The sequence below is a fragment of the Zalophus californianus genome, chromosome 1 (assembly GCF_009762305.2).
Source record: "Zalophus californianus isolate mZalCal1 chromosome 1, mZalCal1.pri.v2, whole genome shotgun sequence".
Taxonomy (NCBI): domain Eukaryota; kingdom Metazoa; phylum Chordata; class Mammalia; order Carnivora; family Otariidae; genus Zalophus; species Zalophus californianus.
The window spans coordinates 50,813,043-50,836,822 of record NC_045595.1 but is presented as its reverse complement, the minus strand read 5'-3'; the positions used below and the strand labels follow the sequence as shown (position 1 = coordinate 50,836,822).

At 47.1% G+C, this 23,780-nt stretch overlaps 1 protein-coding gene across 1 annotated transcript in view; it reads left to right on the top strand.

The window, feature by feature from the left end:
- Positions 1-23,780, top strand: part of SRGAP3 (SLIT-ROBO Rho GTPase activating protein 3) — a 240,152-nt gene that overhangs the window by 149,481 nt on the left and 66,891 nt on the right. Inside the window, 4 exon segments of the mRNA XM_027584523.2 lie at positions 4,766-4,802; positions 4,805-4,827; positions 18,343-18,528; positions 22,948-23,076. Of these exon segments, the coding sequence (XP_027440324.2) occupies positions 4,766-4,802; positions 4,805-4,827; positions 18,343-18,528; positions 22,948-23,076 (375 nt within the window).

Genomic DNA, 23,780 nt, shown 5'->3' with positions numbered 1-23,780 from the left:
CAGTCTGCTGCTAGCCCTCCCAGCAGCTGGGATATCTGAGCATCTGCCATCAGAGAGAAAATCTCTTTGTGCTCATGGGGACTTCATTCAAGGTGGGGAAACAAATGATCAATGAATTACCATGTAAACAAGCAAGATCATTACACTTCCCTTAATAAGTTCAAAGAAGGACAGAAACAAGTGCTCATTTTATACACAGGGAAGCTGAGATGTCCAGAGGTTTAATGACTTAAAGCCCCATCTCCAATCCTGGTCTCTAGCTACAAAGTTCAGCCCTCTCTACTGTGTAATCAGGCCTGTGCTAATCACCTAGAACCTCAAAAGTCAAGCTAAAGAGCTGGTCTTGATCTTGTAGGGATTGAGGAGGCTCTGGAGGGAAGAAAATATAAAATGACACTGGCACAGGCATGCAGAACTGGGGACCAGAGTTAGCGACTTAGTTAAGGCACAGCTTTAGAAGTCTGAGTCCTGCAATGATGGTGTGTTCTGGGACTGGTGGTTGCAGATGCTTAGGATGCTTTTGGCTGCAGGTAAAAGAAAACTGTAGCTTCAAGTGGCTTAACCAGCAAAACCACAGAAGTGGAAGTTGCCTGGGGTCAGGCTCTGGGTTCAGTTGAACCAGTTTCTCAGCAGCTCATGAAGGAGCCAGATTTCTTTTGCTCTGCTACCCAAGGTTACTTCCTCTTCTGGTCCTAAGGTGCCTGCTCGTCACAACTGGAGTACTCAGTAGAAAAGCCAAAACCTCCACTCAACCATCTAAGTCCTTTTCTTCCGTCCAGTTAAGTCACATGCTCAGCCCTGGACTAATAGGTCATACCAGAATAATTTACCGTCTCGAGTTGGGATGGGGTCAGCTTCCCTGGAAGCTGAGCGGGAGGAATCAATACAGAACCAAATTCATGGCTCTCTTAGGAAGCAGAAAGAGTGCTGGGGATGGATACTGGGGAGAGAGTCAGCCTTACCTGCTATGGCGCACAAGATTGAGCAGTTTGAGGGCAGCACACGGTGACAGATTGGATTGAAGGGGAAAGACCAACATTTTTTTGTTTTTTTTTTTTCAGAAACAACTCCAAGGTTTCCCATTGCCATGCTCGGGATGGTATTATCTCATCGACCGAACTCAAGGGGCTGGGGGAAATTTCAGATCTGATTTTGGGTAATTTGAGTTTGATGTGATGAGGAGACCTTCAAACTGTATTGTTTTGCAACAGCTGGAGCTATAGGTCTTTGAGCTGGGGCTCCAAGTACTGCAGGACAGAGCCCAGGAGAGGACTGCTGAAGTGGAGACAGGGCTGCAAGTCCCTGAGAAGTGGAAGCTGGAGGCAGAAGCGTGTGGGGTAGCCGGCTGGGGCAGGGCCTGAGAAGGCAAGGCTGGTGGGAGTTTGAGAGGCAGGGCTTTCCTGGCAGAGCCGCTCATAGGAATTTATTGGGCAAGGGTCTCTGCTCATGTGCACAGTGACAGGGTACAAGGATGTTCATCCCCTCGTTGTCTGAAATGTTAAGAGACTGGAGCCAACCTAAATGTCCATTGCTATGGAGCTGTTTAATTCATTATGACACATCGGGTATATGGTACCTCAGGCAGCTGTTAAAAAAGGAGGATGCAGGACCTCTGTGACTGCAAAGGAGAAATCTCAAACATATGGTTAGGTGGGAAAAAGCAAGATGAAAAGATGGGTATAGAATACTTCCATTTGTGTTAAAAAAAAAAGAATATATGCTATCCAAATGTGTGTTTGCGTATTCATAGACTGTTTCTGGAAGGTATCAAAAGAAACTTCTAATAGCAGTTGCCTCTGGGTGAGGTTCTGGGAGCTTGGAAGACTTACTTTTTACTTTTTACCTTGCTGGCTGTTAGAGTTTCTTTAGCCATGTGCATTTACTACCTATAAAAAAATGTTAGATCATAAAAATAAATACATAAAAAACTGGGTCTTGGGTGTCAGAGAGTCCAGAGCCCAATCAGAGAGGCAAAAGTCAGGGAGAGGGGCCACAGGGGAAACTGAGGCACAGGCTGTCCACTTCCTTGTGAGAATCCGGAATAGAAGGAGGTGGGCATAGCTGGTTGGGTTCATTGGGCATCGCTGCAGATGCATGGGATGCAACTGAAGGTCCCCCTGGGAGCTCTGCACAGGAGGTTCTGCTCAGGCTCTGCCGTGGTTTGGGGTTGGGTCCCCTATGTTTAGCCACCAGAGCTGCAGGGAGGTCTAAGCAGGTCTGTGGACTGCCCAGTGCTTTGGTTACCTTTTAAGAGACCTTCAGATGGGTGTTTTTCTGGCAATTGAAGTACCAGAAGCTGAGAGAAAGGCTATGAGGTAGGAAAAGGAGCCTAGGAAGGAAGGTATCATGTCTGGTCCTGAGCCTTCATCTGCTACTGCTGAGTCCGGGGGTTCCTGACCTCTGTGGGGGAGGGAGGAAGTCTTGGTCTCTGCCCATCAGCCGCTGGTCGTGCTTGAGCTGAGGGAGCTGAAAGGGGGAGCGGGATGACTTGGCTCTCAGGGAGCGGAGATCAGGGCTCCTGTTTTCTTTTTCTTTCCTTCTTTCCTTCCTTCCTTCTTTCTTTTCCTTCCTTCCTTCCTTCCTTCCTTCCTTCCTTCCTTCCTTCCTTCCTTCCTTCCTTCCCTTCCTTCCTTCCTTCCTTTCTTTCTTTCTTTCTTTCTTTCTTTCTTCTTTCTTTTTTCTTCTTTCTTCTTTTTTTTTTCTTCTTTCTTTCTTTTTCTTCTCTTCTTTCTTTCTTTCTTTCTCTTTCTCTTTCTTTTTCCTTCCTTCCTTCCTTCCTTCCTTCCTTCCTTCCTTCCTTCCTTCCTCCTTCCTTCCTCCTTCCTTCCTCCTTCCTTTCTTCTTCTTCTTCTTTCTTTCTTCTTTCTTTCTTTTCTTTCTTTCTTTCTTTCTTTCTTCTTTCTCTTTCTTCTTTCTTTTTCCTTCCTTCCTTCCTTCCTTCCTTCCTTCCTTCCTTCCTTCCTTCCTTCCTTCCTTCCTTCCTTCCCTCCCTCCCTCCCTCCCTCCTTCATTCCCTCTCTCCCTCCTTCCCTCCTTCCCTCCCTCCCTCCTTCCTTCCTTCCTTCTCTCTCTTTCTTAATTCAAGTATAATTAACGTACAGTGTTATATTAGTTTCAGGTGTGCAAAATAATGATTCAACAATTCTCTACATTAGTGTTCATCATGATAAGTGTATCTTGATTCCCTTCACCTATTTCACCCATCCCACTGCCCCCCCGCCCCGGCAACCACTGGTTTGTTCTCTGTATTTAAGAGCCTGTTTTGGGGGGTTGTCCCTTTTTTTTTCTTTGTTTTCTTGTTTTGCTTCTTAAATTCCATATATGAGTGAAATCATATGGTATTTGTCTTACTCTGACTGATATTTCATTTAGCATTATACCTTCTAGACCCATCCAGGTTGTTGCAAATGGCAAGATTTCATTCTTCTTGATGGCTGAGTAATATTCCATTTTATGTATATACAACATCTTCATCCATTCATCTATCAGTGGGCACGTGGGCTTGCTCCATATCTTGGCTATTGTAAATAATGCTGCAATAAACATAGGGTGCTTATATCTTTTAGAATTAGTGGTTTCATTTCTTGCATAAATACTCAGTAGTGGAATTGCTGAATCATGTGGTAATTCTATTTTTAATTTCTTAAGGAATCTCCATACTGCTTTCCACAGTGGCTGCACCAGTTGGCATTCCCACCAACAGTGCACAAAGGTCCCATTTCCTCCACATCCTTGCCAAGACACATTATTTCTTGTGTTTTTGATTTTTAAGCCTCCCATTTTCAACATGGAAATCTTCACATGATGATAGTCCAGGCAAACAGGAAGAGTATAACCAAAATAATATATAAGAAGAAACCTTAAGTAACAGAGAATCCTAGACTCTTCAGGCTGGGTGGGACCTGGAGAAAATTTGTTCATTGTTTTCTGAATTGTCTCTCTCAATATACTAAATGTGTAAGTTACCTCAAGATCATCTAAACTGTATACTACAGCTCTCCTTAAAAAGCCCATGTACATGAAAGTATGAAAGCCTCTGAAAAGTCCTGTTGTAAGAAAACCTGTCTCCCTTGGTCCAACCAGCTTTTCCCAAATGCATTTGCTTACAGAAGCCTCTGCCCCCTTTTTTTAGTGTAGCCACTCAGTAGTGACCCCCAGACCAAGCTTTGGGAGGTGATGCTTTAGTTTAAGCTTTCTTCTTCGTAATGTGGTAAGTAAGGCTCCAAGGCCGCATGGCCAGTCAGTGATGCAATGGAGGCAACAACCTTGATCTCCTGCCTTGTGTTCTGTAGGCTGTCTGTTAACCTCTATAGTTCATGATGAAATGAGATGCTAGATCATTATTCTCAAACTGTGTTCTATGGAACCCCACTCTCATGAGGTGCTAATGAGAATTGAGCTAGGGACACATCAGCTTAGGACCCACCCACAGAATTAAAGAAAGATGCACAGATTGATTGGCTGTGGGCTTCTCAAAATCATTAACATGGTGATGTCTCTGCAAATCACCAAGGCAGGGAGGTATAAGTTTCCCCAACTTATTTGGCCAGGGAATTCCTTTTGCAAGGGACCTCTCCCTGTGGATTTGTTTCATGTCTAGAGTTGAGCTGAGTAATTCAAGTCGAGATCAATAAGGTTTATATTGGTTTCTGTACCTATTCCCACCCCATACCAAGTATTCCTGCCCTTTCTTTGTTGAAAAGGAAATTGGTCAATGCAACCAGTGACCTTCTCCCCCTCTGACATTTGTTCTTCCATATTCCAGAGCAAGGAGATTGGCCTGCAGATGCATGAGGAGCTCCTGAGGTCACCAATGAGCTCTACACAGTAAGTCCTACTCTCTCTGCTGCTGGGCTTGGGATTGGGTCCTCTTTCTTCAGTACCAGGAGCCAAAGGAAGTCTAACCAGAGACCTGGGATGACCCCGGGCATTTTTGCTGTGTCTTGTGCTCGAGTGACAGGGGGTTGTCATGGTGGGGTGTAATGGTTTACAACCCTGGCTTCTGATTCTATATGCCTGTGGTGGGGCCCTGGGCATGTTTAGTTTGTATACGTTCACAAGAGATCTGCATGACCTGCCAGCTGTGGGAATGTGTTACCTACCAAACAGAAGACACAAGTCAAGGCGGGGGCAGCATGGACACAAAACCTCCCGAGGCAGGGATGTGGGTTTGGGTCAGGTGCAATGGGCTGAAGTTGAGGTCTGCTCCCTATTGGTGAGAAACTTAGGCAGATATGTAGCTCATCTGGGTTTCAGCATTCTCATCTGCAAAATGAGCACTGTTCTGAGAGTCACATGAGGTGAAGGAGGTGAGCATGCCTTGTCATCTCCAAGGAATGATTTCAGAACATTACAGCTTGGCGCAGAACTGACCTTGCTACCTACATGGAGGCAAGATCTCATTGAACTTGGGATAGGTATTAGAATCCAAGAGGTCAGGAAATGGGGAATGCAGGCACACCAAGTTATGATGAGGAGTTTACTGATTGTTGCCCTGAGGCCCTGGGCTTCTTTATGGAGGAATGTGGTGAACCTCAGGGACAACCTAGGGGAGTAGGGTCAGGTAGCCCCCGCAAGGGAGCTCCAGACCCTTCACCCTCAAACACAGTCAGGGTAGAATAAAGTTTATTTTAAATATTAGGGTTCCTTTTAAAGTTTCTCATTAAAAGCGGGATTCTGCTGCTAATTATATTTGAGGAAGGGAAAGAACAATAGGTTGCTAGAAGACCCCTCTCTTTGTGTTAGGATCTTTCTGTAGTCACGTCCTGTGTGGCCAGCAGGTAGTGGACTTCTCAGAGGCTGAGAGCTATTGCCCAAGAGCCTGACCTCAGGTTGGAATTCCTGCCTCAGATTCTAACCAGTGATGGTACTTCTCTGGGCCTCTGTCTCCCACTCAGTAAAATGGGGCGAGAGCCCCTAGAGGTTAACCTGTTGAGAGCTGAAACTCACATTTCAGTTATTTCAAGTTAAGGAGCACAACCTGAGCGCCGGACAGTTTTTAGCTGATCATCGCTTAGGGGAAAGGAAGAATTGCTGCTTCTCAAGTGACTGAGTCACCTGCACTGTGGGGGGAGAATCGTCTCCAGACCCTAAAGCCAAGAGACCTGGGTTCAAATTCAGTTGTTAAACAGAAATTATAACACCTACGTCTTGCAGACCCCACGGGAGTTTGAGGGATACCAGATACATAAAGCATGCATAGCAAAGAACAAGAAGGCACAGTGTATTAGAAGTTCTTGTACTACCATCATCATGATTTCTGCCTCCCTGGCGAGTGTGAAACCGACTGTTGTGCCTCCCCAGTGGGGGAAGGGGTGGTGACAGATGTGCAAAGCTGGTCACCAGATGCGCCTTCCTTACTCAGAATTCTGCAGAGATTTGGCTAACCAGCGTTCCCCAGTCTAGGCCTTTTAATGGTCCTCAGGCACCTCCTTGAATGGATCACTTCCTCTGTGGCATTTCAACACCTGGGTCCTGGTGCCAGGACGCCCCCCCAAGCCACTCCCACCCAGGTCTCTAACCTTTCCTCCTGGGCTCCAGCTGGGCTCCTCTCCTCCAGGCCCTCTGCTTACCCCTGAGTACCACTCTGCTCTGCTCCTTTACCCCAGCCCCTCCCCCTGCTTACAATTGCCCTCTTTCCTTCTCTGCTTGTGTGTGTCATACTTATTTTTCAAACCCAGACCAAACTCCACCTGTGGAAAGCTATTACCTCCAGGCTTTGAATTCTTCCAGCAGTTTAAAAAAACCTTCATGTATCTCCTGTCCTCCAGTGTTCCCAGCAGTCCTGTCATGTATCCTCATCCCAGTGGCATGTAACTCCGAGAGCCAGATCTTGGTCAGTAACACTGTACTTAATGCCCAGGGACTCAGTTTGAACCCAGCGTGTGGCCTCTGGCAGGTCACTTCACCTCTCAATCTCACCTGTGATCAACAGACCTGGCAGGTTGTAAACCGGATGAAGCAGGCGGGGATTGGGAAGCTGGTGCTGGGGCCCAGCACGGTGCCCTGAATCCAGCAGTCGTTCCATGCACACTGGCCTCTGCTGGCCACGGGGCAGGGCACCTGGACAGAACTGCTGCTGGTGGCAGAGGCTCAGACCAGGCTCATGGCAGCCTGGGGGATGGCCTCAGAGCTGGTGCAGGAGAAAGGGCCAGCACCTCCCCAGCTCTCTCCTATAGCCAATTGTGGAGGACTAGGGCCTCAGAGGGCCAGCAGCACGCCCCCCCAATCATTTATTGACTGCACACAGAGTCTTCAGTGGTTGCCCAGAAATCATTTAAATTCGAGCATTTGGGGCTACCTGCCGCGGACCCAGTGCTGCAAGAGGCAGAGCAGCGGGCTGGGCTGTGAACATTTCGAGAGTTATCTTTGAAGTATCTTGTACATCCCCAGTGTTGCCAGGGTGCTTGCTGAGGCAGAGGAGAGGGATATATGAATAAATGAAAGAAAGTGGTTTTGCTCACAAATTTCGAGTCTGGGTGGGGAGACAAGAGTAGAGTACGTGAACTGGTGATAGAGCAGTCCAAGACGGAGTGGAGTGCGTGCTGGATACATGGACTCCGAGGGGGGCACCAAGCCCGTGAACCCTGTGAGGGCTGCCCCGTGTTCTCCGCTGTGTGCCCAGAGCAGTGCTGGCACACAGTAGGCGGCCCACACCTATTTACTGAGTGCAGAATCGGGAGGGAGAGTGAGTGCATGCAAGAGAGATCGAGACTTCAGGAAAGAGCTGGGTCCATGTGGGCTGCCGTGATCAAGGGTGAGTTTTGAACTTGGTGCCTTTGGAGGGGTAGGAATGAAAGAAGCAGAGGGGAAAAGAGGCGGGAAAAGGGAATTCTCAGCAGGGGCGGCAGGGCAGGATGCCAGCAGAACAAACCGATTACAGACCGATCTGGGTTTGAAGTCTCACTGCATCACCTACCAGCTTGGCCAAGCCAGTTGACATTTTTGGGCCTCGTTTTCTTTATTGCCAGAACAAGGGTAGTAACAACTGTGGCCATTTCATGAGTGGTCTCACACTGTAATAGGTACTTCATATGTATTATTTACTTAACGTATTTTACCGATAAACTGAGGCACAAAGAAGGACCTTGCTTGAAGGCCTTTGTAGCAGTTTTCAGTGGCTGCACAACAAACTATGTCAAAACTCAGTGACTTAAAACAACCACCATTTTATTGGCTCATGATTTTGTAGGTCGGCAGTTCGGGCTGAGTTCAGGGCCACTGACATGACTGCAGGCTTCTGGCCAATTAGAAAAAGAGCCTCATGTGGGAAATACCCAGTGTGCCAGCACTTTTCAGGCCTCTACTTGTGTCCTACTTGCACATGGGCTATTGGCCAAAAGTCACACAGCCAAGTCCATGGCAGAGGCACGGAGAATAAACATCACCTCTTGATGGGGGTTACATGCCAAATCACAATGCAGAGGGGCATGCTTGCAGCCAGGGGGGCAGCCACCCAGCTGCGAAGGACACCGTGGACCCCAAACCCCTGCTTCATTATTAGGGATTTCTTTCAAGCACTTTCTAGTTACCAGGCCTGGTTACACAACTTCCCCTCCTCTCCCAGCCCTGGAGTCACGACCACTGGTGACTGAGGAACTAATGATGTTGAGAAAAGATTATTCAGTAAGCCTCACTTTTGTTCTTGTGATGTTTTCTAGAGGAGGGGACGTGGTCAGGCGGTACTACTGAGCACAGCGATGATGGAGATAAATCCTAAGGGCCATCTGTCCCCCACTTAGGGAAAAGGCTTGTCTCCATCTGAGACCAGGGTGCAGAGGAGACTGCAGAGCTGGCCATTTGTTCGTTCATTCGTTCGTTCGTTCATTTGTTCATTCATTCACTCAAGAAGCCTTCCATCTGACTTCATCATCTTGAGGTGCCCTCCTTTCTAAAACATGCCAGCATGTGTGCAAACACATGTGCATGTTTGAGCATGCGTGTATGCCCCCCCACACACCCCACCTCACCTGTTTTTCCCTGAACTCCCATCAGTCAGCCTGACACAATATAGCCCTTGATCATCATATGTCGGCCTGGGAGGAAAAAAGGGCAGAAGTTGAGAGTGTAGGCCAATGTGCTAATCTTTCCAGAAGAGGCAAAAACAAAACAAACAGACAACGAGAAACCCCACTGTGTTTTCATCCTTTAGCTAAAAATATGTTCAGATTTTCAGTATAGTCCTGATCCATGAAATGTATCTGTCGTGTTTTGAAGCGACAAATGCTGCAGCATCCCCCGGGTGGCCCTTTCTTTGTGCTCAGTCGCTGTGCTCCAGGCTTTCCCAGGCAGGGCTGCCTGCTGTCCAGGCCCCTAGCTGCGGAAGGGGCCCCCAAGACTTGGCTTGGGGGTGACGTGGAGGGGGCCCGAGGAGGGTCCACACCCAGCCACAGCTGGTGACAGGTAGAGACTGATTGGAGTAATGAATGGACTGTATTTTCCACTTGCTCAGGCTTTGATTTGATTTTGTGTTGGGCTCAGGGGTATGAAATCATCTCTGGGCCCCCAGGCAAATTTTTGCGAAGGCATCTCCTTTCTGATGTCCACCCTCAGGGATACAGGTGGTGGAGAGAGCCTGAGACCAGGAGCCCAGCCTTCCGAGTTCTGTCTCCAGCTCCATCCTGGGGCTCAACTGTGAGTCTTCCTGGAATGACGCCTCCATGTCTGTTGCCAATCATGGTTCCATCATGTCATTGGGCCTTCTCTCCTTTAATATTTTTCTTTAAATTGACTCACTTAAGAAAAAAAAAAAACAAAAAAAACTCCCTGTCCTAATGAATTAGTGGGAAAGTAGCCTTGTGCATTGGGAAGATCACAGGTTTTAGAGTCAGCCGGGGCCTGGGGTTCAAGGCCCTGTCCCTTGTCACACCCTCTGACTATGGGGATGTTACCACCAACACATCTCTAGATTGTTCTAAGAAGAGTGAGTGACAGAGAGCATAGCATGATGCCGGGGTAAAATCGTTGTGTATTTTGTGAAAGAATGGAGCATAAATATTTTTCCTATGAACCTGGGCATCTTTCCTCTCTCCTCCATCCTTCATTGACACTGGGCCAGTCAGAGCCCAGAGATTGTTTTGCCTGAAGAAGGGCAATCACTCACTGACCGTTCTCCCATCCCTGAGGCTTGCTCTCTATTATGCATACTCCCTACTCCACCCGGAGGCACTTTCCTTTTCAAAAAATTTAGAAACGGATAAACATGCACTTGGTAAAAAGCAATGATTAAACAGTATGAGTTACACAGAAGTAGGTCTCCTGTTGCCGAGTGCCCCTTACTCCATACAACCTTGGTTCCTGGTTTCTAGTTCAACAGTACCTTCTCGCAGAGATGTCTGCTTCATCAGCAGGCATACACATATGCATGTATCCTGCCCACCTCTGTTTTTATGCAGGTGGTAACAACGGGACCTACAGTCTGCATCTTGCTTTTGTAGTTATATTTTGGAGATTGGTTCATATGCCTAATAATTAGAGGCTTCCCTTTTATATGGTGCTTATCATGTGCTGGGCACTGGGCTAAATGCTTTATGTATCTTAATTCATTTCATCCTCACCATGACCTGTTGAGGTGGCTGATAGTATTACCACCCCATTTTAGAGATGAGGGATCAGAGGCACTGAGAGGTCAGGTAGCCAGCCCAAGGTCACCTGGCTGGGGAGTGGCAGAGCCAGCTCCTAGTCTATTCCCTGAAGTTACTTATAGAAATATTCAACTATTTCCATAAATATATATAAGTCCTCCATTCATTTGTTTTGGAAGGATATGATCTATCACATTAATGGACGACAAACAGCTTGGCGTGAACCGAAGAGTTCCAGAAGTTAAATGAAGGTATGACAGTGTTCATTCTCACTGGTGCTTGCACAGTAGAGGCATTAGACCTGTGAGCACCAAGCCAAGTTTTTCCTTCTGATAGGATTGAAGAGAACTGGAAGGGTTAATAACACATCTGTAACACCTAAAAATCATCTTGCTGACACAGGTGGTTTCCATCTCATACTTTGAGAAACACTGAGCCAGTGCAAGTTAGTTGGACTCTGGTCCTTGATTTCGCCCATCTGTGGCACGAAGGCACGAGGCTAGAGGAACTTTGAGGCTCCTCTCCAGCTTTTATCTTCATGTCATGTTCCCCTCAGAGGGAGACGAGGGCATGTCTCCAGCTCAGGGTGAGGCAAGGCGGGCTCTGCTGAACCATCACAGCCAGCTGGCCAGGGTGTGGTCCAGGTTCATTGTTCGTTCTAAGAACAATGAACCTGGTCCTAAGAACAGGGGGACGAGGTTTCCCTCCAGACAACCTCCTGATCTCTCCTAGTTCTCCCTCCAAGACATTCGTTCACTCGCTCAGCATGCATTTGCTGATCCTCCGCTGTGTCCGGAGTGGGGGACGTGGCTACACCATGTGACAGGTGTCCTTGTGGGGACATGGACACAGTGGGAGGAGGCGTGGGGAGATGAAGTCCACCTGGGCATCAAGAAGGCCACAGAGAAGATGTGGCATATGATTTGGGTCTGAAGGACACTGGATTTCCCTGGGCTGGGGGAGCAGCACTGAAGGCAGCAGTGAAGCAGGAGGCTGGGAGCTCAGGGAGTCAGTACTGTCTGTGTGTGAGCTGGGCACTGAGGTGGGCCGGCTGGGCGCAGGACTGAGGCGGGCAATGGGGAGGCAAGCAGGGACTCCTTCGGTAGCGAGGGCTAGGAATCCATGCAAGCTGACGGGAGTGAAAAATCAGTGTATTGAATCTCAGAGGTTCACACACTTGTTTGGCTGTCCCCCCAGTAGGGTGTGTATTCTGTGAGGCACACACACCCTTTTCCACGGAGTAGTATTGCCAGCACCTGGTATGGTACCTGGCGTATCACAAACTGCTCAGTAGATGCCTAATGATCGAGGTGTAGCTGTTCCCCCCACATCTTCAATAGGGCTCACCAGATCAAAGGCAGGAGACCACACCTCCTCCATTTTATCCTATTCCCTCCTCACTTTCCCTCCTTCCTTTCTCTGTCTCCCTGTCCTCCTTCCCTCTTTTCTTCCAGCGGTCCGACCGTCCATCCGTCCATCCATCCATCCATCCATCCATCCATCTATCCATCCATCCATTTGCTTTCCTCTGTGATGTCTTCACGATCAGGCAGGCTTTTCCCCCCCGGGGTGACAAAAGTGGTCCCCAGTGCAAGCTCACTCTTTATCAGCTCAGTGCCTCCTGGTGGAAAACTAATATACCCTTCCCAGCATTTCCGGCAGAGCCCCGGGCTGTCTCTGATTGGCCTGGCTGGATCATGGGCTCCAATCACTGTGGTCAGGCTAACATCATGTTTACTGATTGGCCAGGCCTGCATCTCATGCCCACCCCTGGGATTGGAGGGAGGTGTCAGCTTCCCATGAGCCGCCAGGACTAGAACGCTGGAGGGGAATTTTGGGGATTTCCTCAAAGAAAATCAGGAAGGTGTTCCAGAAGGAGGAAGACTGGATGATCCTAGGCAGAGAAAAACAACAGGTGTCCACCGAGGGGGAGTATCTGGGGGAGAATATGGAGGTGACTCCATTGGCTAGTACTCCAGCAAACCACCTGATATATCTGTAAGCTGTTCCTCAAACCTGTTTTACTCTTGCTCTTTCTGGGCTTAGTGCTCCCACTGCTCCCTTTTTCTGGAATAGTCTACCCCCGCTCCTGCCCTGTTCACCCAGGTAACAGCTACTCTTCTTTCAAGGTTCAGTTTCGTTTTGTTTTTTAAGGATTTTCTTTATTAGAGAGCGAGCATGTGCAAGCGGGGGGAGGGGCAGAGGGAGGAGAAGCAGACTCCCTGCTGAGCACGGAGCCCCACGCGGGGAGTGGGGGCTCCATCCCAGGACCCCGGGATCATGACCTGAGCCAAGGCAGACGCTCAGCTAACTCAGCTACCCAGGTGCCCCTTTCAAAGTTCACTTTGGATGACACTTCCTCCAGAAAGCCATCCTTTAGCACCCTCTGCTTCCCTTATAGCACTTCTTACACCATGTGATGATAGCTTGTAAACTTGTTCATGTCCCCTCTAGAGAGTGTATTCTGTGATGGTGGAGACCCTGTCTGTCTTTCACACTATAGTATATCCTAGTATAGAACCTAGCACATAATGAGCTGTTCATTAGATACTGAGCAAATATTTTGAACAAATTTTTGAATATATTTGAACAAATGAATATTGATCAAAGATGTAGCTGTCTCCCTACTTCCAAATGTATTCACCAGGGTCAAAGGCAGTGGAACTGTATCCTCCCCACTTTATTCTCCCTCCTCTCTTTCCTCTGTTATTTCCTTCCATCCATCCTTCCATCCATCCATCTACCCACCCACCCATCTGTCCATTCAACCATCTCCCTATCTATCCATCCTTCCATCCAGCCGTCCTTCCACCTATACATCCAGCCAGCTGTCATTCATTCATTCATGCAAATATATGCTGATACTTGCTGGGTACCACTCTCTGCTTTAGTACAGGGAATATGTTCATGAACAAGATCCTGGCCCTCTGGACTTTGCACTCTAGTTGCAGTGAGACAGTGTGTAGATGTGCAAAACGAGTAAATAAGATAACAATTATAAATTCTAGAGAGAATGTAGGCCACGCAGAGTATGGGCGGTCATACTGAAATTTGGGAACTCGCTTTTCCTTCAAGGATGTCTTTGGCATGCACTGGCCCAGGATTTCACCCATACACAGCTCTGGGATGGCTCAGAGATGGCCCCGCCTCTTGGGTAGAGAAGTGCAAGTGAACTTCACTGTCGAGAACCTATTGTCAAACAGCGAATTCTTATCTCGCTCCAGCATGTGCCTTTTTTGATGCTGTCAACTTCTATATTTTCTTTGGCTTCTTTTGCACTTAAACGAGGGTCCAAAGGACTATGACTTTCTTGTTTTTGTGATCTGAGGATTTGGGAAGATGCAGAAAGCAAAGTGTATGCAGCAGAAGGCAGCCTGATTACTACAAACAGCAGTGTCCACAGCTCAGAAGTTCTAGCTATCTGGCTAGCTGTGTGACTTTGTACAATTCACTTGTCACTTCTGAGCCTGTTTCTTTCAATTTGGGGTTAATACACCAAGATTTCTGCAGAGCCTTTTGAGAACGTATGAAACTGATCTGTGTCGAAGAACAGTGGTCTCAATTTATATGTCCCTACAGGGTCCTTCTCGGCCTGTGCTAGACTTGTTCCAAGGGTCCTCCCTGATAGGGTCTGGAGGGTTGGAACGTGAACATCCCATTAAGCCAGGCGTGTGCCTCTGAGGGGCTCTTCAGAGGGGCCAAGGTGAAGGCTGGGTCTCAGTGTCTTGGCCTCAGCTGAACTCTTGCATCCACCTCTGCTGTCTTTCCAGCCCTGACATTGCTGTCAGCCAGTCACTTTATAGTCACAACTTATGGAGCACCTTCCTATCCACCCCCATTCTGGTCTCCACCAGGTGGCACACAGAGGATGAGCTGCTGCCAGTCACCCAGCAAGTTTAAGGGAGAGGGTTGAGTCTCAAAACCAGGTCTCCTGAGTCCCTGTGGGGTAGAGGATCCCTTCATCCCTATTTTGTGGTTTCTGAATCTGTAAAGCAGAGGTCATGTGGTGTCTACCTCCTAGGGTTTCTGTGAGAGACAGAAGAGTTAATATATGTATAGTGCTTAAAACAAGGCTGGGCATGTAGTAAGTGCTCACTAAATGTTAGCTGCTATCACCATTATTGGTATCATATTGCCTCCCAGGGTTGGGGTGAAGATTAATTGAAATGCTCCTTGTCTGTGATGGCCAGGGAATTTAGAGGGGCAGCACACGTGTTTTTGTTATCCTAGCCTAGGTTACTTCTAAAGTTTCTTTGTAAAAGCTATGACTTTCTTGTTGAGTTCTCTGCATTTATTCATTCCGTGCAATCAGTAAACATTTCCTGAGCTCTTTCTGTGTGCCCAGCATTGCACCAGATATTTATCTGGGCTTCTCCTGTCATGGAGGAGGCAGGGCTGACTGTGCCTCGCTAGCACTTGTTAGGCCTGGCCTCGTGCCAGGATCAACAGGCAGGAGGTAAAAAAAAAAAAAAAAAAAAAGAGGTTTGCAGACTGTGAAGTAATTGATAAGTTTAAATATTATTTAACGCATCCTGGACTGGCAATATTGAACAGACTCTTCCAAGCTATTGAGCTAAGGACCTTTCATGCTAAAGCCTATGTTTCAGGTAATTAAATAAGGAAACATCTAGAGGATTCTAGATATAGTTAGACTGATTTCTGAGAGGTCCCCAGGTAAACTCTTTCGTGGCAGCTGTCTGACATAAATCACCCTGGGCAATCAAGTTCGTTGTTATTCTTAGGATCAGGAATTACCGATTGGATCACTGACAGTTTGGTCCCAGGGTCCTCTGGCTATGTTCTCCAAGCATGGGACTTTCGTAACTCAATTCAGAGAGTGTACTGGGAAGCTTGGTTTGTTGCAGAGCAGGAAGAGTACTCTGTGGTTCGAGTGGAAAACTAGGCAAAGGGAAATGTGGGACGCTGAGAACACCCAGCTGGGATGCTGACCTTGAGTGAATAGATGGATGGATGCATGGATGATTGGACAGGAAGATCTAATTACAAATAGAAATGCTCTCTCTTCCTCTGAACTGCTCAACACAGATGATAGATTAGTGGTGAGATAAGCAGACTTCAGCAGCTGAAACAGGAAAAGTGGCTTTAGCAGGAATCATTGAACCCAGAAAGGGGTGAGTCCAGAAATGAACACCACCAGCAGCATGGTAGAGAAGCAAAGAAACCAGTGGTGAATGTGGAGGAAAAGAGAAAAGCTTTGAGAACAGAAAGGCAGGGGCCTGAGAGACAGACTTCAGCAGGCAGTCCCAAGTCTTAGCCGCCTGACATTGAGGGAGCCCTGGTCTAATAAAGATGGTGGAAAAATTGGTCATTGCTTTGGTTACCTATGAGCCTGCAGTCATTCCTTTTGGCCACTAGATGTCGAGAACACATCAGTCTGGCACACTTTGGTCCACTGAGTTTGGAAATAAGCTTAGTGGAACTGGCATAAGGAGTGGATGAAATCTCGGAGAATGGCATCTCTAGAGGCTTTAGGGCAACTCAAAAACTCAGCCGTGGGTGGGATGCAGAGAAGAGGTCTTCCGCCAAGACCAATGAAGAAAAGTTAAATACATCTTTTATTCATTTATTGTTTTGAAATTTGGGAAGGTTTTCAAGATGAAAGAGGAAGGAGAAAGATGGTATAGAATAAAATTTTGCATATTAGCTAATGTTCTTTAGAGTTTGTAAGCATTTTCCTGAAGTCAAGTGAGTAAATTCAAGGTTCTCAAACCCTCAGCCCAAATCAGGGATGATGATGATGGTGGTGGTGGTTTTAGCAGCTGATGTCTACGTGGCTCTTACTGTTCTTAGCACTTTACCTAAATGAACTCATTTAGTCTTCATAACAAATCTATGAGGTAGGTGCCGTGGTTATCCCCATTTTACGGATGAGGAAGCGGAGGTCAGAGAAGTTCCGTGACTTGCCCAAGGTCACACACCTGGTAAGTGGCACCATCAGGATTCAGCCCAGACATTTGTACCAGAGTTCATACTCTAGAATACCTACCCATGTTCTACAACAGATGTTCCCCCCCATTAACTTTCTTGCAACAGATCACTGCTGTGATTTAATAGTAAGAGTTACAGAATAAATCTTGATTATAATAAACTCACTTCGCAGGACATCATACGGGAATGAATAAGGTTATAATGCTGGTCAGGAATCCATTCCAAGTTCTCTGATTTAAATGGCCCCGCTAGGGAGGAGCATATCCCAGCCCCACATAGAAGCTTCTGTTCTATTAGCTGCTGTAATTATCCAAACAGGAAAAGAGAACAAACAAGGCTCAGGAGCCATGGAATCCAGAAGTTTCTTGTGTTTCTTAGCACAGAAGGATGATCATAAAGTTGATATTGCACAGGAAAGGTGTACGCCTGGTTGGGGACCGGGAGATAGAGTCCTATTGGTATGGGACTGCCCGGCTTGCTCTAAGTCTGCCCAGACTGTTCATACCTGCTGAGAAAATGGTATTGAATTACAGAAACAGTATGATATGGTAGAAGGAGTGGTGGATTAAAAGTCAGAGACCAGATTTCTAATTTGGTTAAACGTACTCTTCCTATACGACCCTCCATTCCACTCCTAGGTATTTACCTGAGAGAAATGAAAACGTATGTCCACACAAAGAATTACACATGAACACTTTTAGCAGCTTTATTCATAACAGACCAAAACTGTGAACAACCCAAGTAACTATTAACATGAATAAATACACAAATAGTGATATAGATATACAATGCTATACTATTTGGCAATAAAAAACTGATACAACATGGGAGAAAAATTATGCTGAACGAAAGAGGGCAGACCCCAAAGAATTTATATGCTTTGGTTCCGTGTATATGAAGTTCTAGAGCACACAAAACTCAACTACAGCGACAGAAAGCAAATCAGTGATTGTCTGGGGCTGGGGGAGGGGGGTAGGGATCTTTGTGGTGTAGTGGAAGTGTTCTATAGCTTGACTGTGGTGTTGGCCCCACGGTTGCAAAGTTTGGAGATTACACTGATGACATTGTACAATTGTGGATAAGTCACTTTGTCCTTCTGGGCGTGAGTTTCCCTATTTGTAAAATTTGGTGTTTGGATTAGATAACGTCTAGGATTTCTTCTCTCTCAAAGACTCCCGTGTTATCACAATATCTGACTTTTACTATGGGAGTAGAAGAGCAAAGTGTGGTTTGCTTTGTGGGAATTCATTGTATAGCCAAGGATGAGTTTATTTCAGAAAGCATAGAATAGCAATTAGTATATCCAGTAATACTCCTTTTGGGGACAGAGCCATTTGCAGGTCAATAAGGAAACAGCTGAGAAAACGATTTTCATGTTCCCATGGAAGTTCCATGAGTACCTGAGGAGGGGCCTTCCCAGGGACCCTGGGGGAGGGGGGAGGAAAGGGACAAGAGTCATGGCTGGCAGGGCCAAAGAGGGGAGCTGAGGGAGGCCCAAGTATGTCTTATCACCTCTGAGACCCCCTAATGCACGGGGGCTTTTAAATGTACTCATCCATTCCTGGCATCCAGTAAGGACTCCATGATGTTGCTGAGGATGATAATGGCAATGAAGCTGCTACTGATGATCATCATCGTTTCCAGTCCACAGAGCTTGTGTGCAAGTAAAGCACCATGGGGAGCTCAGAGTTGTGGTGGGAAGAGGGCAGGGTACAGCTTACTGGCACGCAGAACCTGAAGGGGGCTGGGAGCCCCGGGGCCGCATGCCGGGCCTGCAGGCTGCTGATTTCCTGCCCGTGTGTGTCCCCAGGTCATGAAAACCTACCACATGTACCACGCGGAGAGCATCAGCGCAGAAAGCAAGCTGAAGGAGGCCGAGAAGCAGGAGGAGAAGCAGTTCAACAAGTCGGGAGACCTCAGCATGAACCTGCTGCGGCACGAGGACCGGCCCCAGCGCCGCAGCTCTGTGAAGAAGATTGAGAAGATGAAGGAGAAGGTGAGTGAGGGCCTAGGAGAAACCGGCAGGTCAGGGAGGGGGGCATACTCCCTGCTGACAGCCTCGGCTTCCCCCTCTGCACCCTAAGGGGTGGGGGGATAGAAGCATGGTGCCAGCAGACGCACTCTTGGAGGTCAGTGTCATGGAGGAGGCAGGGCTGACTGTGCCTCGCTAGCACTTGTTAGGCCTGGCCTCGTGCCAGGATCAACAGGCAGGGAAAGCACTCAGCTGACAAGAGAGCTGAACTGTGACAAGACTCGCGCAGCAAGCACATTCTCGGATGGGCAGGAATCACCAGGCATTTGTGGAGGCCGGGGCTTGCTCAGGAGGCCATTTTGTGGCTGGAGGGCTGGTTGGGGCTGAGCGTGTCCCAGTAAGAGGAAACAGCACTGGGCTACCAACCAGTACCTGGGAACCCAATAAAGAACCCATTCCAGAATGCTGCTCGCAAGCCAAAGATGGGAGATTTAGAATCACTGTGTCTTGGTGCTGGATAAGTGCTTTAGTAGGGCACAGTGAAATGAGTGATAGTTTTGGAGTCACACAGCCTGGGTTTTGAAAGTGCCCCATTTACAGTACTTCTCTGAGCCTCGGTTTTAAAATCTGACAGTGAGGGCAAATGACACTTCTCTCTCGGGTCAACTCTGATCGATTGGTAGTAGCTTCCCAGAGCTCTGTGTTGAAGATTGTGAAGCTCCCTCCAGGCATTAGTTAAAAACAGAGCTGTGATCAATTAATGATGTCTGTGATGGCCAGGGAATTTAGAGGGGCAGCACACGTGTTTTTGTTATCCTAGCCTAGGTTACTTGTAAAGTTTCTTTGTAAAAGCTATGACTTTCTTGTTGAGTTCTCTGCATTTATTCATTCCGTGCAATCAGTAAACATTTCCTGAGCTCTTTCTGTGTGCCCAGCATTGCACCAGATATTTATTTGGGCTTCTCTGTGTCTCATTCTATGATTACATGATCCTGTAGCTCTTAAAAATGATAGGAGATTGAGTGGAAACAAAATTCACCAGGGCCTGGGTGAGCTGGAAAAGTAGCCGTAGGCAAATAAAATAAGGTTCCAGGGTAATTTCCAAAGGCAAAGAAAAGCAAGCTCCCCAATAATTAGGCAGAGACCCAATTAAAAATGGGTAAAAGATTTGAATAGACATTTTTCTGAAGAACTTACAGGAGTGGCCAAGGAGCACATGAAAACATGCTCCGCATCATTAGTCATTAGGGAAATACAAATCCAAACCCCAGTGAGATACCTCTTCATACCCACTAGGCTGGCTAAAATAAAAAAAAAGGTGACAATCACAAGTGTTAGTGCGGTTGCAGAGGAATTGGCACGCTTATACATTGCTGGAGGGAACATAAAATGGTTTAGCCACTTTGGAAAACAATTTGTCAGTTCCTCAAAATGTTAAACATAAAGTTACCCTATGACTCAACAATTCTACTCATAGGTGTCCACTCAGAGAAATGAAAACATCCATCCACACAAAAACCTGCACATGAATGTTCCTGGCAGCACTATTCATAATAGCCAAAAGGTAGAAATAATCCAGATGTCCACCTGGATGAATAAAGTGCGGTTTGGCCGTGTGGTGGAATATTATTCAGCCAGGAAGAGGAGTGAGGTACTGGTGAAGACTACAACACAGTGTACCTCGAAAACAGTACGCTAAGTGAAAAAAACCAGTCACAATATTATGATTCTATTCGTATGAAATGTCCAGAATAGACAAATACATAGAAACAGAAAGTAGGTTATTGGCTGCCAGGAGCTGGGGCCCAGGAGAATGGAGAGTGACTGCTAATGGGTAGAGGGTTTCTTTTTGAGCTGACGAAAATATTCTAAATTTAGATAGTGGTGATTGTTGTACAACTCTGTGAATATACTATAAATAAATAAATAAAAATAAGACAGGCAGGCAGGGAATTACAGAACTACAACGTGGGGGATAAATAGAAGGGAAGAGAGACCGCCTGCTGGGAGGTCTGGAGACTAAGTTTAGTTCAGAGTTATATGCTAATTATCCATTTGGCTTTTGGACAAGCCACTTTTTTTTTTTTTTTTAAGTAATCTCCACACCCAAGGTGGGGCTTGAACTCATGACCTTGACATTAAGAGTCACATGCTCTACTAACTGAGCCAGCCAGATGCCCCCAAGCTACGAAATCTTTTTGGTTTTCATTTTCTCATCTGTAAAATGGGTGAATTAAACTAAGATACCTTTAATATCCTTTCTAGGTATAAAGTTTTATGAATCCATGTAGGGCTGAAAGTGGTCTGGGGGGGGTCATTGTAGCCCCCTGGAAATGGGTGAGGAGTGTCAAAGCTCTCTGTGAGGGGGCAGGTGCATGGCTCGTATGGGATTGTACTACCAGGAGAAGTCTGTTTCCTAGACTAGGCAGACCCTGGGGAAAGGTCAGAGGAGATCTCTGAAGAGAATTCAAAGGTTGACATGGAAGCATCTCTACTAAATAGCTAGGAGAACTCGATCTGGAATAAAAAAGGTGCTTTTTTAAAAATTTTAAATTTTTAAAAAATTTAATTCCAGTATAGTTAACATTCAGTATATTAGATTCAGATGGACAATATAATGATTCAACAGTTCTGTACATGACTCAGTGCTCATCATGATTAGTGTACTCTTAATTCCCGTCACCTATTTCACCCATCCCCCAACCCACCTCCCCTCTGGTAAACACCGGTGCGTTTGCTCTGGAGTTGTGGTTTTTTTGTTTGTCTCTTTTTGTTTGTTTGTTTTGTTTCTTAAATTTCACATATGAGTGAAATCATATGGTATTTGTCTTTCTCTGACTATTTCACTTAGCCTTATACCCTCTAGGTCCATCCATGTTGTTGCAAGTGGCAAGATTTCATTCTTTTTATAGCTGAATAATATTCCACTGTGTGTATGTGTATACACACACACACACACACACACACACTACATCTTTATCCATTCATCCATCAGTGGACACTGGGACCATTTCCATAGTTTTGCTTGGAATAAGGAAGATTTAAGAGTGCCTAGGTGAAGGGGGGAAATCCTGTTTCTTTAAGGAGAGCTGTTTTTCTACCCAGAATGGGACTCATCACCTGAAGGGGGCAAGTGGACAACTCTCCAACCCACTTTCTCTTTACCTCTACCTGCCCAGGCTGGCCCAGGACTGAAGCAGCTTCCCAGGGAAGCCGTCCAGTTCCTGGCCAAGACTGGCACCTCTAGCTGCCCACTCTGCCTCTCCCACCAGTCATGTCCAGACAGCCAGTGAAAAGTGCTTAATACCTACTTTGTGCAGAGAGTTCTGGGTGCTACAGGCCCAGTGATGAATAGGGCAGATCAGGTCCCTGACTTCCTAGAACTTACTTTCTAGTGGCGGACACCAAAAGCCAGCAAGTCAACAAAGAGGTAAAAAATAGAATTTCAGGTGGTGAACAATGCTTATGAAGAAAAATAGAGCAACCAAGATGTCCTTCAGCAGGTGAATGGATAAGTAAACTGTGGTACATCCAGACAATGGGATGTTATTCAGTGCTACAAAGAAATGAGCTAGCAAGCCCTGAGAAGATATGGAAGAGCCTTAAGTGCATATTACTAAGTGAAAGAAGCCAATCTGAAAAGGCCGCATACTGTATGATTCCGACTAAATGACATTCTGGAAAAGGCAAAACTATGGAGACAGGAAAAAGATCAGTGTTTACCAGGGGCTTAGGTGGCAGGGAAGGATGGATAGATGGAGCACAGAGTATTTGTAGGGCAGGGAAACTACCCTGTTTGATATTATAATGATGGATATATACATCATTATATATTTGCCTAAACCCATAGAATATAAAACACCAAGAGTGAGCCTTAATGTAACTAGGGACTCCGGGTGACTATGATGTGTCACTGTAGGTTTATCAGTTGTAACAAATATACCCTCTGGTGGGGGATATTGATAACAGGGGAGGCTATGCATGGGGTGTAAGGGAAATCTCTGTATCTTCCTCTCAAATTTGTTGTGAACCTAAAACTGCTCTAAAAATATAGTCTTTGAAAAAGTAAATTAAAATAAGAATAATCACTAAAAATTGAACAAAGACTGAATAAATGAAAATAATAGAGCAGGGCAAGGGAATGCAGGGTGGGGGGCAGTGTGGACGCTGAAGCCTCACTTCCAGACAAGAGGCCTCTCTGACCACATGACCTTGGGTAAGGACCTGAAGGATGTGATGAAGCAGGCCACGTAGGGACTTGGAAGGATGGCTTGCCAGGCAGAGGGAACGAGTCTGAAGGCCTAGAGGCAGGAGTGAACTTGGCCTCTTAAGGGAAGGGCAGAGGAGGCTGGGCAACACGGAGCCGGAAGGAAGAGGGTTCAAGAGAGGGCCGAGAACCAGGTCAATGCCTCAGCTCTCACCTCTACTCTGTTCTCCTTCCAGAGGCAGGCCAAGTATTCTGAGAACAAGCTGAAATGCACAAAGGCCCGGAATGACTACTTGCTGAATCTGGCGGCCACCAATGCAGCTATCAGCAAATACTACATCCACGACGTCTCCGACCTAATCGATGTGAGCACCTGGGGAGTCCGGGACTAGTCCCAGACCGGCCCTTGTCTGAAGCTGATGTACATGTCCCTTGAGCCCTGATGGCAGGGCAGGGTAATGGGCGTTTGGGGCCTGGGAGATGAGTATCACCTCCTGGTTTCTACGCCCATGGGTGGGAGTGGGCCTCTGGCAGCCTCCACGTGGTTGGGTCAGGCAGGCCTCTATTCCACCTGCCCTTTCCAAGTACCTTCCTCTGCCCCAGGCCCTTTGCTGGGTTTGGGGGTACAGGGGTGATCGCACACTGTTTCCCAGGGTGGTGTAGATGTGTGTAGGTTTAGGGGTTATTATCATGGGAGTAATCAGGCAGTTTTAGCCAACGAAGAGTGGAACACTGACTCCTGAGTAGCAGCTGTCCAGCTTTCGCTGGAGGGGCGGCTGGGTTGGAGAAAGAACATCACGAGTGGCATCATCAAGGAGAGCTTCCGCATCATCTGTGTCGGAGCCGGGGCTGCTTCCTGGGTCCCGCCCATCCCACGCAGACAGGGGTCTGGCCCGCAGATGCTCAGGACAGGTTCCATACTGGTGGATGGATCCTGTTCCTCTGTCAGGAAGTCAGACGGTCACCGCTTTTCCAGGGCTGCAGAAGGGACCCATTGCCTCCATCCCCAGGAGAGGGAGCTGCTCAGCCCTGCTCTGCTTTCCCATGCCTGAGGCCAGACCCCCTCCTC